Source organism: Gigantopelta aegis, chromosome 4, assembly GCF_016097555.1.
Source record: "Gigantopelta aegis isolate Gae_Host chromosome 4, Gae_host_genome, whole genome shotgun sequence".
Taxonomy (NCBI): domain Eukaryota; kingdom Metazoa; phylum Mollusca; class Gastropoda; order Neomphalida; family Peltospiridae; genus Gigantopelta; species Gigantopelta aegis.
In genome coordinates, this window is record NC_054702.1 from 76,648,847 (window position 1) to 76,665,840 (window position 16,994).

The window sequence follows — 16,994 nt, forward strand, 5'->3', positions numbered from 1 at the left end:
TTTATTTTTTATAATAATAATAAAATAGTAATAAATAAACTTTAAAACATTAAATAAAAAAGTTAAATAATTTATTTTAAATTTAATTAAACACAATTCACATGCATTGTGATGAACATCCAATGTGATAAACCAACTTTCATTAGTGTAGAGCTCATAGTTTGAGAGAAATGGAACTGAACAAGAAAATTTAACAGTGAGCTAAATGCAAAAGTTGACAACCCTGCTGCTATTAGAAAAGTAATACTTATGTATCACCTTTTTACTTGGAAACTTGGGGGAAACAATACATTGTCTTACTATATCAATGTCTTAAATTCAATATGTTTCTGGTCTACCTAATATTGTAATAGCGTAAACAAGATTTTTGCTCAGAATAATATCGTACATAGAAAAACAAAGTTATGATTTAAAATGAACATTCATCTAACACAGGCATCAAGACAATCAAAACACTTTAAATATGAAGATAATGTTACTCTAAAAATGTATTATTATACAAATGTAGTCGATATAAAAGGTGTGCTATTTAGAAACATGGACAACAAATTCAACAGGTTTTTAAAGTTTTATACAAACATATTGTATTTAAACCTTATTGGTGTTCAAGGTGATTGGCCCAGTGATTGTATTAACTCAAAAGCCGACCTTCAATCCACCAATAGAAGTACTTCTCCAAGAAGGTCATCTGGTTGCAGAATGGTCACCAACAACATTCACTGATGTGGAAGCCAAGTATCTGAAGTATTCATTTGCAGTTGGTATGTTAACATTAGATATATTCTGAAATGTGTTGAGAAGATATCAGAACACAATGAATATTGCCAATTATGTAAGTAGCTATCATCTTTGTAAATATAGACAAAATAATGTATAACCAGATTTAATTTATATAATAACACCAACATTCAAGTAACCTACAGCACATGGTTTTGAGAAGTCATTGTGTGTTTAGCTTGCGTTATTATTGTTGAACGAGTCAAAATTCTGATATATCTGACCAAACGCTAGTTAAGCTGTACCTTTTCGAAATACATAAAGTTAGATACTTTAAGAAAGACGGGAAATGGAAACATTTCTAATAGTTGTATAATTGTTTAGCAAATGTGATCTATACAAGCAAATGTTTCTCAATAACAGATGAATTGGCCCAGTATGCAAATGTTAAAAAAGTTAAATTTAATGAAGATATCAACACTGTAAAATCTAGCTGATCAGAACCTATACACACATATTAAATTAACATATATTATGTGTAATATATTATTTTAATTAAATTCATTATAACTGTATGCAACCATTATCTTATTGTTTACTTTCCACAGGACACTCAGCTGGTAGTGAAGAAACCCAGCAGTGGTCTGCTTTAAAAGCTGGTGGAGGGTGTGTTATTTCTTCACCACCTGTTTGTACTGCCATTCCTGTGTCGGATCTACAGTTCGGTCTTCACCAGAAACACACTTACTTTGTCTCTGTCCAAGTGGAAAACATAGTCGGTCAACACATAGTGGCTGCATCGCAGCCGTATGTACACAACGATGAACTTCCACATGCTGGCTTAGTCTATGAAGTAATACCAAGTGATGAAGTGGAGATATTGGACACACTGGTGAGTGAACGATATGTACATTGTGTTTGTGTATGATATAATAATTCCACATAAAAAATATTTAAGTTAATTTCATCTTATTTTCGTGCTTATATCCAATTAAAGTTCAAACACGCTGTCCTGAGCACACACCTCTGCTATCTGGGCTGTCTGTCCAGGACAGTGAGTTAGTTCTTAGTGGTTAGTGAGAGAGAAGAGGGTGTAGTGGTCTTACACCTACCCACTGAGTCGTTAAAACTCACTTGGGGTTTGAGCTGGTATCGGGCTGCGAACCCTGTACCTACCAGCCTTATGTCTGATGACTTAACCACGACACCACCGAGGCCAGTATATATCCATTAATTACAAATACTTTTTATTAGTCTATAACATAATAACAATTTCCAACGACATTTATGGTAGCCAAATGTAAACGCTTAAAAATATTTCTTCACTTTCTTTATAACGCAGATATTCTATTAATCCACAACATGTCATGGTATTTGTCGCACGAAATCCAGCTGGTATTTTATAAAATTGCTTCTTCATAGCTACGAAATATCAATGACTTATAAATAGAACATGTTATTTTGTTTCATTAAATCTCAAGATGGATACTTTTTTGTACGTAATTTATGTAATATAGGTTTAGTAAAATGCTTTTTTTAAAGTATTGCCTAGTTTAAAAAAAAGTTTTTCATGTCTAAGTGACCATAGGCGTACGAGCTCCCACTTGTATAGGGGGCAGGCTGATTTTTACACAAATTAAACGAACATGACCGAATCTCGATAACAGCATAATTATAGTCATATTAGCATTACTGCCAAACAACTATATAGGGTTGCAAATGATTCGCTACGCATTTTCAAATGAATTACAACTAATATTGTGGGTAGAATGATGGAAATATATGCTGGAATATCATTTTTGACCGAATTTGATTATTTGCTCCAGGACTGAGATGGGCAATTGTTACCCCCACCCGTTTCGTACGTTTATGGAAGTGACAAATTCACAGTTAGACCAGGACTGTAGAAATATAAGATGTCAGCTCCATGAGATTAAATATTGCTTAGGCCAATGACTGGTATTCAAAGCATAGACAACTCAATCTAATTACTATATGGGTTTAAATATTATATCCTTTGGATATTCCTTTAGCCGATTTCTTAAATCTTTCAAACTAATTGCAATTTTGTGTTCATCAACCTTGTCTGATTCGTACATATTAGCCGGACTGGTATAAGAAATGTTGCAAAAGATAAACGTTATATATTTGTAAAAAGAGTAAATATCTTATTACAGTATGACAGCTCTTCCAAATATTTAAGAAATCGAATTCTGTTTCAGCCATTAGAAGACAGTGACCACCAACTTTCTTCAAACAGCCTGAAAGTTCGGTGGTTTGGATTCTCCGATGATCTTGACAGTGTTACATACAACGTTGGCTTGGGAACAACATCTGACAGGGATAATATCGTACCGCTTGTTAATGTTGGCAGCAAAACACAGCACACATTTACATCTCTCAGTCTTAGTGTTCACCAGGTGTGTAGAATATAATATGTAGAATACATGTGACGAAGTAATTATATATTGTGAGATGCATTCAGTAATATTAAAATTACTAAATATATCTACAAATATGAAACAGAAATTAAATGTACAAAAGTGAATGTAATCAAATGTTTGTATAGTTAGCAAAATTAAGCAAAGCAGTTGAGACAAACTAAGTTTCATCATTTTGTATGTCTTCTAAAATAAAATCAATAAATGTGTAAAGAAAAAAACAACATCTAAAAGATCATTTGGTTCAATATACATTACAGCAATATTATGTGCTGGTTGTGGCCACGAATAAAGCTGGAGACACCCGGGTGTCGTCTGATGGATTCCAAGTAGTTGTGAATCGGACTGTGGTGTCTGATGTTGTCATCAAGGATGGTCCAGTTTGTGTGGCAACAGGTACTGTGATTATTACATTAACAATAAAAAACGCAAGGACATTTGAAAAATTAAAAATATTAATTATCAAAGTCGGGCAGCTAGTAAAAACAAGATCATTTTGATGTTTGTAACTTTACTCGTTTTTCTGACTTTACCCGTGATAGGTATAATTCTGCTCTGGTTAATGTTCTGAATATTATGCGAATATTTTTGTTTAGATTTCAGTCCAGTTTTGTATAATCCATTCTTCATTCACACATAAAATGTAGGACAACAGTTGCATAGCCATAAGGAGTTATGAAAAAATAAATGGATCAACTGAATTTCCTTTTAGTGTAACCCGTAAATGATTTATGCAAATGTTCAATTCTTAGAGGTCCATCTTAGATCATGGCATATATTTTAAACATTAAAACAATATTTCTGTATAAAATGGCTTATTCTTACAGACGCAGTGGAATGGCATCCAGAGCATTATGAACAGGTAGGATAACTTGAATTTTGTATCACAGTATAGAACAACATACGAAGCATTTTTCATTTACCGAAACTTGTAAATGTTTAGTGATAGATAATATTATTTCATTGGTTAATCATGCATTATGTAAACTTTGGTGGTCATTCATACATATTTTGTGAAACATATGCACAATTTTGGTAATGAAATATGTACATTTTGTGAGAAGAGTTATGCGTCTTGTTCAGGTTTGGTTTGTTCCTGTTCTATATAACTAGAGATAACAATGTGGCTTGTTTGCCCCATTAGCGACTGCACCCTACACCAGATGTCGTTCCTATTAAATAAATAATTTAGTTAAGGCATTATAACGTTTTTCAAGTTTCCAAATTGATGAGTGGTGGTGGTAAGAACATTGTATATACGTGGTAGCTATATCTATCTAAAATGGACGCAAGTATAATATTGTTTGTAAGACAGTAATTTTCATGTTAACATAAACAACAATGAATCTTTTATACTCACTTACCCAAAGATATTACAGTACATATCATGGCCTTTGATATACTAGTCGTGGGGCACTAGTCGGGACAAGATAAACTCAATAAAAAGTATCACACCAAGGGGATTTAATGCTACGACCCATGATCCTTGGGTGATTGTCCTACAGACTTAACTAAACACCAAGAGATTATTGTGTCAAACTCTAAACATTTTGTAACAAAAGGTTGGCTATGTTACTCATAACTGATCATGTCACCTTGTAAAAAAATATTTAGATTTGTATGAAAAAAAGATACTGGATATAATGAATGTAGAAGAGTAGATACCTAAGTATGTGGGAAATGTGTACGAAATGGGGGAACGTTATCTCCAGTAAAGGATCTCCCAAAGAGGCACTAGATAGATATTTATGGAATTAACCACTATATTTTGTCAAATGCAAATTCGACTCTGTATTGTCCAGAGATATGGCCCTGATAATTTTGTTTTGTTTTCAGATTATACATCAGTATGAAAGGATGTATATATGTAAACTGAGTTCATTAGAACGTTTTGCCACTATATCTATTATAATATTAATCTTAAACACAACACGTCATGAAATACGATATCATGTATATTTGTTATGCCACTTAGATTCCGGAACAGCTGTGTCTGGATGATATATCATACCAGGCTTCAACCACAGTGTATTTTGCTCACTGGACGCGTTCTGCAAAGTCCAAGTCCCTGTATCCTGATGCTTATTGGAGTCTGCAAAAGAAGAACACCAAACTAGGTCAGCTATAATTTCACTGTGCTGATTACCTGTAGGTGATTCTAGATATAAGGTGGACCTTTTCCTTGTCATTAAGCCCGTAACAGCTGCTTGTTTGAGAATAATTGAAACTCAGCTTCCCAGCCTTCAGTTCATGTTCTGCTTGTTGGAATTGTATCCAAGTTCTACTCTTAGTTTTCGACATCTGTCTGTATGTTTACTACCATCAATAACACATTCTAATTCGTCGTGGTTAATTTGTGCATGATGTCATATACATGTACATATACATATTTCAGTACAGCTAACCCCTTCGGTTTGCTATTTGAATGTAAACTATACCAAATTATTTTTTTGTTATTGCTATGCTTGGTGGGTACTTAAATAATTTGCCATCACTTCCAAATACATTCCTATGTGGTCATGTATGTAACAATCTTTAACAGGCATTGGGAACATATGTCATGGGAATGATTAATTGAACAAAATACTTAGTTTGTTTTTAGATGCATATATTGTCACATTGCAAACATTAATTATATTTTTGAAATATTACTATTACAGTTAACGGTTGGGACATCGTCCGTGACGATGAGCACATATCATCTGCTGATACCATAACTGCTGGAGGTGTAGATTTAGAACCTGGTGACACGTACAGAGCTGCTCTTAAATTTTGTGTTGGCAAAGTTTGTACTGAACCAGTTTTCAGTGATGGCGTCATAATAACAGCACGACCACCAAGAGCAGGACACGTTATATTAAAATATAAAGAAGCTTCTAGTGTATCTCAGGTAAAACGAAATTTAAGTCTGCGTGTGTGTGTGCGTGCTTACCGGCATGTGTGTTTCAAATTGATAGTGAATCTGCCAAAAGGTAAGTTAAAGGATTGCATGGCAAAAGCAAGAGTTTTGAAGATACCATGTATCGGTAGACCGATGCCTACTACATCACAAAAAACATTGATGCCATACACGCGAATATGCCGAATATTTTCCCAAAATATTGACAATAGAAATAGAAAGCCATACAGTAACTACCAGCAGTGTCTTATTAACTCGATGTTATTCCAATGCATAAGACTTTAATTTCAGAGTGGTCACATGGAGGGATAAAATCTGGTACAGCAAGGTCCACCAAAAACATAATGCCCACATTAAAGTGTAAAGTGAACATTATTTCAACATGTTTATGCCAGTCTATCAAGGAGAAGCATTATGAGAATGTAGATATAAATCTTTAGGTCAGTCCTCCTTACATGGTCTAGCCCAAAGTGACTATAATTTATCCTCAAATTTCAAAAAATCAAATGTGTAGAAGAATATTTGAGAAGGACAAAGAACCGTATGTCTGGTGTTTTTGGCAACTGGATGAGGGCCCAAGTTTTAACCTATAAACCTGGGCTTGGTAACCTGCATGGACGATGGCATAACAGAGTTAATCAGGGGGTTGTTGATAATTAATGTTATTACTTTATGACAGATGAACTATGAATCTCCAAACGTTGTAGCTTCGGCTTATATATAAATAATAATGATATGAATTTGTCTTATGATGGGGATATAAAAATGATTATATATACATACATATATATTTATTTGCAGATCGATGTCGAGCTCGGTAAGTTTTATGACCCTGACATAATAGATAAAGATGCCGCAATGTTGGCTATTTTACGATATGAGTGGACACTAACTGACAACAGCCGTCCGTTAGAAAAATGGAATCAAGTGACCAGTCTTCAAGACATAAATTCTACACTTGTAAGTTAAAATATAATTTCTTTTAAGACTTCCTATATGAATTTGGATATAGTGTAGCTATATATATATATATATATATATATATATATATATATATATATATATATATATATATATATATATAAGTTTATTTATACTAAGGGTCTCTTTTAAAGTTAAATTAATATTTGGTGTGAACTATGTTTTGAAAATGTTTTAAAAAAATATTTAAGTAGGCATTGAATGGGTTTACTTGATCGTGGATTTCTATATATTAATACAATGTAACATTACATAAAGGGGATATATTAAATAAGATGGTAATGGATAGATAATAACAGTGGGTCCAAACGAAACGATCCTGGACAAGAGTTGTGGATTGAGGACGACCTGAAAGTGGTCGATCTTCAACGTTTGGTATCTACAGCGACCTGTCCTCAATATGCTAATCACAGACTGTGATTGTAACAGGGCCAACTGTATAGCTACGTTTCAGTCTAGGAGTATAACATAATGTCTAGCTGGCCACGCCGCAGGAAGGTTTAATTAAGTAAGAAATGTCTAATTGCTTAGTTAATGATAAAACTATCCACAATCTCTAATATCCACTAAAATAACTACACCAACACTAATTATATTATAATTATTTATTTATGACATCTGTATAAAACAATATTACTCTCAAGTATAATTTAATTATACTAAGTTAGTCAAATACATATCTATCTAATAAACAGAACATCCCTGGAGAGATCAGTCATAACTCCAAGGAGGAGGGGAATATCTATCAAACCCTAGATTCTTAACGATCTAACAACTACAATAACTTGCAAATAACTTACACTGGGGGTAGTTATTTAAATATGGCCAAAGGTTTTTAGCTCAGGTTAAAATCACATGGATACCCTAACTATACCTATATAACCAAAAGATCAATATAATTTAACCTTCTACAATTTATGATAAAAAAAATTGGAGGTTATCTTACGGTGGTTTCCATTTCGATTGCACATCGGGATTCGAAATAAGACACAATTATAACATTACATTGTCAACAAATACAAGGGCAAACGCAAGAACTAAAAGTATCTTACCATATCCCGCTGTGTATATCCATCCGTTCGAACACATGACACAAAGAAGAAAATTATCCAACTCCATCGAAATAACCTACATGCCTTCCGAGCACTTCAAAAATATCCTGATCTCCACAAAAACTTGAGAATTGAGAATTGAGAAAGAGATTTACATGCACATTCAGAGCAAGCTGTTGTAGCACACGCCTATCCTGGTCACAGGGACCGTTAAATACCCCAGCCAACTCGCTATCCGATTGGTCTAATGGAAGTAGTATGGACGTCACAGGAGCCACCATTTTTAGACGTACCCAAGATTACCCGACGGCCATTTTGTGTTAGTTAACATCACTAAATCTCCTATAACTTTCTACTCGGTAACCCGATAATTGTTTTATTAGGTGCATTAGAATTTGGCTAACATAAACATAAAATTAAGTAATGTCATTTAAGGTGTCTACAAGGCAGACAAAATAGGTTTCAAAAACACTCAACTATGGTTTATATAAAAACCCGTAAAGTAAGGAACTAATCCTTTTACCCAAAGAAGCGTAAGGGAAAGGGTTACAAATACATATAAAACATTCCATTGTGAATTATAAACAAACATGGTTATAGCACATACTGTGTCGCAAACAAACACAGAAATATGGTAAAAGAAAATTCACAAAAACCGTGATAAAGTCTGCCCCAGACGCGGACGTCGTAGAAGCCAGTTCAAGAGAACACGAATAAAGATGAAAAGTCAACCACCGTGACAGTGATACATAAATGTATACGCTACACTACACTGGTTTAAAAGCCATTTGAACCATACATAAAGTCCAAGGATGGTTGTCATGTCATAGCCATCGCATTGCTAATAAAACATTGAAGTTGATAAAATGCTACAGTAGAGGGTATATTTCATTTTATAGAAGAAAAAAAAATAAGAGTGAAAGGTTATATATCACATTGATTAATTAATCATCGGCTATTTGATGTCAAACATTTGGTAATTCTGGCATGTAGTCATCAGAGGAAACTCACTACATTTTTCCATTAGCAGCAAGGGATCTTTTATATGCACTTTTCCCACAAGACAGGAATTCAATGAGTTTAGAAGTAATAACGACGATGATTCAAGTATCTGTTTTCAACAAACTTGTTGAATTCAAGAAACTGCAACAAGACGTTCATGCAAGGAAACATAACCATTAACATTTTCAAAATCGTATCACTGCACGATACAGAGTCAAATGGAAAGGTAAATGATATCAAGGCTGTCATGTGTCACTGTCGGGTGTTTCACCATTAGAGAAATTGTCATTTCCCAGGACGATACATCCATCCTACTTCACCTGTAGGAGGAATGGCACTCCTAAAACTATTTAGATAAATTTAAACCTGCACATGGCAGCTCATTGAAAAAACCCAACCCAGTTGTGTTGACATGCACACAGGAATCACTATTCAAACAGTTGTGATATCAGGTGTTTACAAACGTTGAGCATACCCTGCCTCACCGCAAGCCAAGCCAATATTTGTCAAGTCCTCAGTTTTCATTTAAACATTCTTGCTCCAGCTAGTGCACCACGACTGGTACATCAAAGGCTGTCGTATGTGCTATCCTGTCTATTGGATGGTGCATATAAAATATCCCTTGCTGCTAATCAAAAACAGTAGCCCATGAAATAGCGACAGCGGGTTTTCTCCCTATATCTATATGGTCCTTAACCATATGTCCGATGCCATATAACCGTAAATAAAATGTGTTCAGTGTGTTGTGAAATAAAACCATTTCCTTTATTTCCTTCATTTAAACAATAAAACATCTGTTGATGATTTTCACCAAAAAGATGAACAGGTCATCTTTTTGTCATTACTAAAATGGTATAATGATACAAATGCTCAGTTATGCTTTAACATCACTACTTAGTAATGCATGATCCTTTAACAGATAATTTTAATGCCCTAAAATGTTCAACATTTATTAACAGACTTCATTCACTGTCACTCTCACTGGTAAGCTGGACTTCAGAAAATGCAGACGTCTTGCCATCAGAGGATTTAACAAAGTTGGACTGTCCACTACTATATCTGCTGATGTGAAGAACTGTTCCGCATTTGATCCAGCTCTAGTTGTGCCAGCTGTTGTTATTGATGTTTTAGGTATAGTGTTAGTTTTAAATAAGTTTTATTTTACAAAACAGCAAGTTACATACTACTACTACTACTACTACTACTACTACTACTACTACTACTTCTACTACTACTACTATTACTACTACTACTACTACTACTACTACTACTACTACTACTACTACTTCTACCAGTACCACCACTACTATTACTACTACTATTACTACTACTAACATCATCATCGTCATCATGATCATCATTGCAATTTATTATTCATGTACGGAAAATGCACCATATAATGTTTTCTCTATGGTTGTACAGATACTGCAAAGTGTTGTTGCACTTGCACTTTATATTGGTAGTCTGACACTTTGTTGAACATATTTTAGTTCAGCTGCGCTGTTTTAAGTTTGTAGATTCATGATAACATGCAGTTGTATGTCAGATCCTGTATAATGGAAGTTGTGTACACTGTGATTATATAGCTGTATATTTTTCAGGAAAAGATGACGGTAATGGCACGATTACAGGAGTGATATTAGAACAGAATGCCCGCTGGTTTCAAGATGATGTTGACTATACACCTTACTCTAACATGCTGTCTGCCGTGTGGCCCACTCTGAGACACAGAGACTACACATGGGCAGTGGTGGAGGGAGGGCCAATAGAACCAGCAGCTCACTACAAGCGAGAACCACTGATGACAACATTCGACCCTTGCAAGTGTAATAAGACAGGTGTGTGTGTGTGTGTGTGTGTGTGTGTGTGTGTGTGTGTGTGTGTGTGTGTGTGTCTTATTATATTTAATATTAAATTATGTCTTGATTATCTTCCTAAAAATCAAATTTATAAGTATATAATAAGTAAAATAATTTATATTATAACTTACCCATAATATCCATGTAAATATTTTTTTTTTTTTTTTTTATTATTATTTTTTTTTTTTTATCCCAGCGCCCCCTTTCCTTTCTCTCCTTTCAATTCCATCTAATTTCTTCCCGATCTGGCAACTCTTCCTATCTTTCAACTTCTTTCGCTGTCCACCTCCACATCCCAGTCCTTGTCTCTCCAACCGCGACAGGTGCTTGTCTCTTGTGGCTATCTACCGGCCTCGGTGGCGTCGTGGCAGGCCATCGGTCTACAGGCTGGTAGGTACTGGGTTCGGATCTCAGTCGAGGCATGGGATTTTTAATCCAGATACCGACTCCAAACCCTGAGTGAGTGCTCCGCAAGGCTCAATGGGTAGGTGTAAACCACTTGCACCGACCAGTGATCCATAACTGGTTCAACAAAGGCCATGGTTTGTGCTATCCTGCCTGTGGGAAGCGCAAATAAAAGATCCCTTGCTGCCAATCGGAAGAGTAGCCCATGTAATGGCGACAGCGGGTTTCCTCTCAAAATCTGTGTGGTCCTTAACCATATGTCTGACGCCATATAACCGTAAATAAAATGTGTTGAGTGCGTCGTTAAATAAAACATTTCTTTCTTTCTTGTGGCTATCTGTGCCATACACCTGTTCCCCATCAGCTTTTAGCTGTGGGCTTAGTCTGACCACTTCGGGGAGTGCTCAGTAGTTACTTCTGGCATTGTTAAGAGGCACTTATAACCAACTACTATGCACCCCTACTACCGACGGTCGTTAGTTAGTGCCGTGGGTCAGACCAGCTTTATTAGCGGCAGAGGACGAGGATGCCAGGTCGGTGCAGGGATATACACAGAGACAGTTGAGACAGGTAGGCGATGGTGTGGACAGCTCAGAAGACAGAGTCGGAGGAAATTGACAGAAAGGGTGGAAACAGATTGAAATCGTGGGAGAAATTGGAAAGTTTTTTATATTAAGATAATGAGAATGATAGGCTCCATGTAAATATTAATTATATATTACATATCATAATAAACACACTGGTGTATTTATGTCTGTACTACAAATTAAATGAACGCTTGTTTTAGAGGCGTTTCACCTTTTCAGATAACTTGAGACTGAATTACTGTATAACACCCAATAGGTAACAGACCTACAAACATGCTTTAAATACTTAAAAATAACTGACTACCGTTATATACATATATGGATGCACTTATAATATTTAAAAACACCAAGTGTCAACTGGCATTTGATAGTCCAGCATCTTAACCACTCGGCCAAAGTTACTTCTACAAAACTACAAGCACATTAGCCGGTAGTTTAGAATATGTACTGTCAAACACTTGGTTGGAAACTAGTGTCATATATATCTGTCTTATACACGTGCCTTTCACAGATTTGAAAACGATATGTATAACTTGAATTAACAACAGTAACTATTAAACATATATGCTAAATGATCCATATTTACTTTATAATTACTAGAAATACATTTCTGCAAAAACAAATTCGTCTATAAAAAACCCCAACTTGCCTATCATCCATAAACAAAACAAGTGCATTACATTGACAACAGCTGATTTGAAAATTACTGGAATTACCGTACCTATTTAGCTTAGATGCAAATTGCCCATTAGCATTACAATTACAGACTACTATTAAAACTAAATCCTGTTAAGAAAAAATTACATGGGAGGTGATTGCAGTAGTTAATTCAGTTACATTTTTAAATTACAGTAGTTGAGTAATATACAATTTACAAATTTACAAAAAATACCAGTATCAAATAAAATAGTTGTGTTTTATTAATATTATTTTAAATACTTCAATGTTGATCAGCGACTGTTTTTGGAAGTGATAATGATCCAATAATGTAAATATATATTTATTATAATTTACTGTTTTTGTTATAAAGATTAAGAGTTATATAACTTAAAATAATAAAGAACTTGAACTTAGTTTATTTTTGGCTGTTTTGCAGACAAAGAATATATAAATGTTCCATTTAAACTGGAACGTGGAAAACATTACTACATATGCATATACGCCAAAGAGAAAGTTTTAAAGCATGAAAAGTGGACGGAGCTGCTACCAGAAGTAAAGGAATGCAGTGATGGTGTTGTCTTGGATCTGACAAAACCACTTGGTGGACGTGTGTGGGTTAACGGGCTGACACACAAACAGTACCAGGTATTAGCCACACAAGTCACTGCTAGATTCATGTTATAAAACATTTATTTCGTAACATTGTTTGTCAAATGGAAATTAATTTTCCACAAAAGGTGATTCTTTGTTGAATAGAATATTTAATGTGTACATCATGTGGATTTTGTGCTTGATCACTTCCTAAACGAACCGGCCTCGACGGCGTAGTGGTTAGGCCATCGGTCTACAGGCTGGTAGGTACTGGGTTCGGATCCCAGTCGAGGCATGGGATTTTTAGTCCAGATAACGACTCCAAACCCTGAGTGAGTGCTCCGCCAGGCTCAGTGGGTAGGTGTAAACCACTTGCACCGACCAGTGATCCATAACTGGTTCAACAAAGGCCATGGTTTGCGCTATCCTGTCTGTGGGAAGCGCAAATAAAAGATCCCTGTCGTAAAAGAGTAGCATATGTGGCGACAGCGGGTTTCCTCTATAAAACAGTGTCAGAATGACCATATGTTTGACGTCCAATAGCTATAGTGGCGTCGTTAAATAAAACAAACTATACGTTTACTTCCTAAACGTCCCTATCTGTATTTTGTTACATATTCATTTCGTTATTCCAGTTCTATGTTTAAACGTTACAGGCTTCTCTTTCTGAAGTTGAAATTTCCTGGGATGCATTTAGTGATGTGGAGGAAATCAACAAAAGACTTCATCAGAGTGGTATAGCGGATTATGAGTTGGCCTTGGGTAAGATAGACTGTCAAATTATTCTGAAAGTACATGCGTTTTTACTACGAGAATAATTTTACAATAAACCTCCATTCTCTACAGTCTGTTTTATCGTGCATCTGTATGTCTTCACATAACCATCTGTCTTCCAAAGTGCAGTGGTTATTTCTAGAACAACAGCAATATTTACTGAATACGAAAAGAAATGCATATAATGGTTATTGTAAGTTTTAAATTAGAATAGGTTTACCTAATTGTAAATGCTCAATTCCGTAAAATAATAAACGGTATATCAACAGAGAATTCTCCTGAATGTCAGTGTGTTAATCCTTTCTTAAAAAAACCCCAATATAATATATCAGATGAACATTATATTTACGGTTTTCTTTTTAATCACATATATTTAATTACAGCTGCCTAGCTCATAGAAAAAACCTAATTGAATGAATGCATGGTAAAACATTCATTTAAAACTAAGTGGCTCTTGAATTTCACAATGGTGGCTGGGCCATTTAACCATACTTAAAATAGAGCGAGCTAACATTTTGAATACATGTGTTTGATATTTGTTTCAGGCTCCGTTCCTGGAGCTGGTGATGTTGTCAGTTTCCACAGTGTTGGGTTGATCAATCATGTGACTTTACACGGTTTGAAAATGCAGAATGGGCATACATTGTATGCCACAGTGAGAGGTATGTTTATAGTGTATACTACCAAATCAAATCCCATAAATAACAATAGTAACATATGTGGCTAAAACTCCTACCTGCAGTGTACCAATCGACAAACACCACGGATATAAATACTACCACCCCTCATCCTTAAAGTGAATCAGAAAAACAACTGAAGGTGTAGCTGCTCATTTCAGAGATAACGGTTAGCGTATATGACTACCCTAGTTCAGCACACCATTTGAGTACTTTTATTTACAGGTACCATGCATGTTTCAAGCACAAGGCTACTTGACACAGTGGTACTAGATGAAATAAAATTGCATACATTTATTCCCAGATAAAACTATTTTTTTTACAACCACCACACTCACATTTATAACCAATCACAGGACGTGTGGTGTTAACTTCTCTATCAAAAGTTGGGTGCACCTCGAACTTTGACCCAGCCAGAAGTTATTTGGTTTCGAACTACCTTTACCAGCAATCTAATTTAGATGTTTTAGCTGTTAATTAATATTAATACTAGCCAAGTAAAATATTCACTTAATATGTCAGACGAGGCTCACTTTTGAAGATGCTATTAATGTGAGTTTTTCACTTTTCAATGATATTACTTAAACCAATTATAGCCTACAACCGACGAAAAATCTTTAAAATCTCCATTCATCAGTATTTTGATAATTGATTTATCAACTTTCTTAAAATGTAAGTAATGTTTTTATCGTTATAAAGGTTAAAAGCTGTGGAATGTACCACATATCAGTAAATATCAAACATTTTATTATATTAGCGACATCTTGTTTTGACATCATATTCTAACACCTTCTGAAGTTGCAATTTTGGCCAACTTTAGATGTTCTGCAGACCCCATAGTACAGCAAATCATCATAAAACGTTTTCATGCACGTTTTGTTTGGAATTAAGATATTGTTTAATATTTTGATTACTAATCTTTTAGAGATTTCCAGATATGATTTCCATAAGACTGTCAGTGAAACATTTTAACATTATTTATTTATAACATGAGTTTAACTTTAAATATACTGGAATTATAAGTATTCACTTGACAGATTTGATAATTATATGATTTTTTTCTTCTGATTTTCATCTTAACTATTCTGTTTTCAGCTAAGGATTTTGTAAACCTGACGACAACTGTTGCTTCCAGAGCTTTTATCGTAGACAACACAGCTCCTCTAGTGACAACAAATCAGATGACTGGTTTTGGACGTTTTATTACGTCATCGCAAATACACGTCTGGTAATATAAGTATTATATTATAAGGAATTATATAGTGATGCTATTATACATGTGTCAAAAACTGGCCAGCTAACTAGACTGACAAATACATAGTTGCATAATAACATTAAGTTCTGAAGAATGTTGTTTTTGTCAAAAGATGAACTTTATATTACATAAAGGACTAAATTAAACTACTCCATAAAACATCAAATTACTCACTGACATGTCAAAATTTCTATAGTACGTAAATTAAAGATGTCTTAACGACGTTACGTATGTAAAAAACCCACTTACAGACATCAGATATTAGTCTAGAACGAGTGTTATGCAGTATGCTGATGAAAATATATCAAATGGAGATTTAGACATATATTTATTGTACATCTTGTTAACTCATGTATTTCGTAATGACATTTGTCACCAATATCTAAACAATGTAAATAATCTTTATATTCTATTTAAAAGAAATTCTAATTTATCATAAAATACTGATGTGACTTGGACAATTACACTTCTTACATGTTGTTGCACAGCTGGGTTGGCGTGTTTGCTGACTATGAGAGTGGAATCAAGAGTTTCTTGGTGGCTGCAGGATCTAGACCTGGCTATGATGACATCATATCATTCACTCACACCAGCGACACGTGTATCAACCTGGATAGCACCAACAAGCAGCAGGATGGGCACAAATACTACATCACTGTCAAGGTCAATATTAAAATATTTTATATGTTTCTTTTATATGATAATTAAATATTAAGTTTTGTTTGTACTTGCTGTCTGACAAAAGTCACACAAGATTGTAATCAAAATGATAAAGGAAAACAACGTTTGTTTGACAATACCTCATCATATTTAAAAAATACAGGTATTACATTATTTGTTATTGCATCACTGACAGATAGACAGCCCGAGAGAGAGAGAGAGAGAGAGAGAGAGAGAGAGAGAGAGAGAGAGAGAGAGAGAGAGAGAGAGAGAGAGAGAGAGAGAGAGAGAGATTAGAATAATATGGGAAATCAGTGCCGGTTCAGGTCAATGTGCAGCGTGGAGGAAAGTATTTTACCAATATTCTTTTCAGGCAGTGACTCGACCCCACTGGAAACCCCGTTTGCCACAGTCTAGCAATAATTCCTGCACAT

The 16,994-nt window shown here is 34.8% G+C and overlaps 1 protein-coding gene across 1 annotated transcript in view; it reads left to right on the plus strand.

Moving 5' to 3' along the window:
- The window catches only part of LOC121369994, a 54,861-nt gene that overhangs the window by 14,672 nt on the left and 23,195 nt on the right, over positions 1-16,994 (plus strand). Inside the window, exons 16-30 of the mRNA XM_041495077.1 lie at positions 611-761; positions 1,317-1,609; positions 2,940-3,137; positions 3,419-3,554; positions 3,986-4,020; positions 5,134-5,275; positions 5,819-6,130; positions 8,691-8,721; positions 10,054-10,223; positions 10,694-10,930; positions 13,040-13,248; positions 13,851-13,956; positions 14,514-14,630; positions 15,741-15,873; positions 16,389-16,563. Of these exons, the coding sequence (XP_041351011.1) occupies positions 611-761; positions 1,317-1,609; positions 2,940-3,137; positions 3,419-3,554; positions 3,986-4,020; positions 5,134-5,275; positions 5,819-6,130; positions 8,691-8,721; positions 10,054-10,223; positions 10,694-10,930; positions 13,040-13,248; positions 13,851-13,956; positions 14,514-14,630; positions 15,741-15,873; positions 16,389-16,563 (2,445 nt within the window). The remainder of the gene's footprint in view (positions 1-610; positions 762-1,316; positions 1,610-2,939; positions 3,138-3,418; positions 3,555-3,985; positions 4,021-5,133; positions 5,276-5,818; positions 6,131-8,690; positions 8,722-10,053; positions 10,224-10,693; positions 10,931-13,039; positions 13,249-13,850; positions 13,957-14,513; positions 14,631-15,740; positions 15,874-16,388; positions 16,564-16,994) is intronic.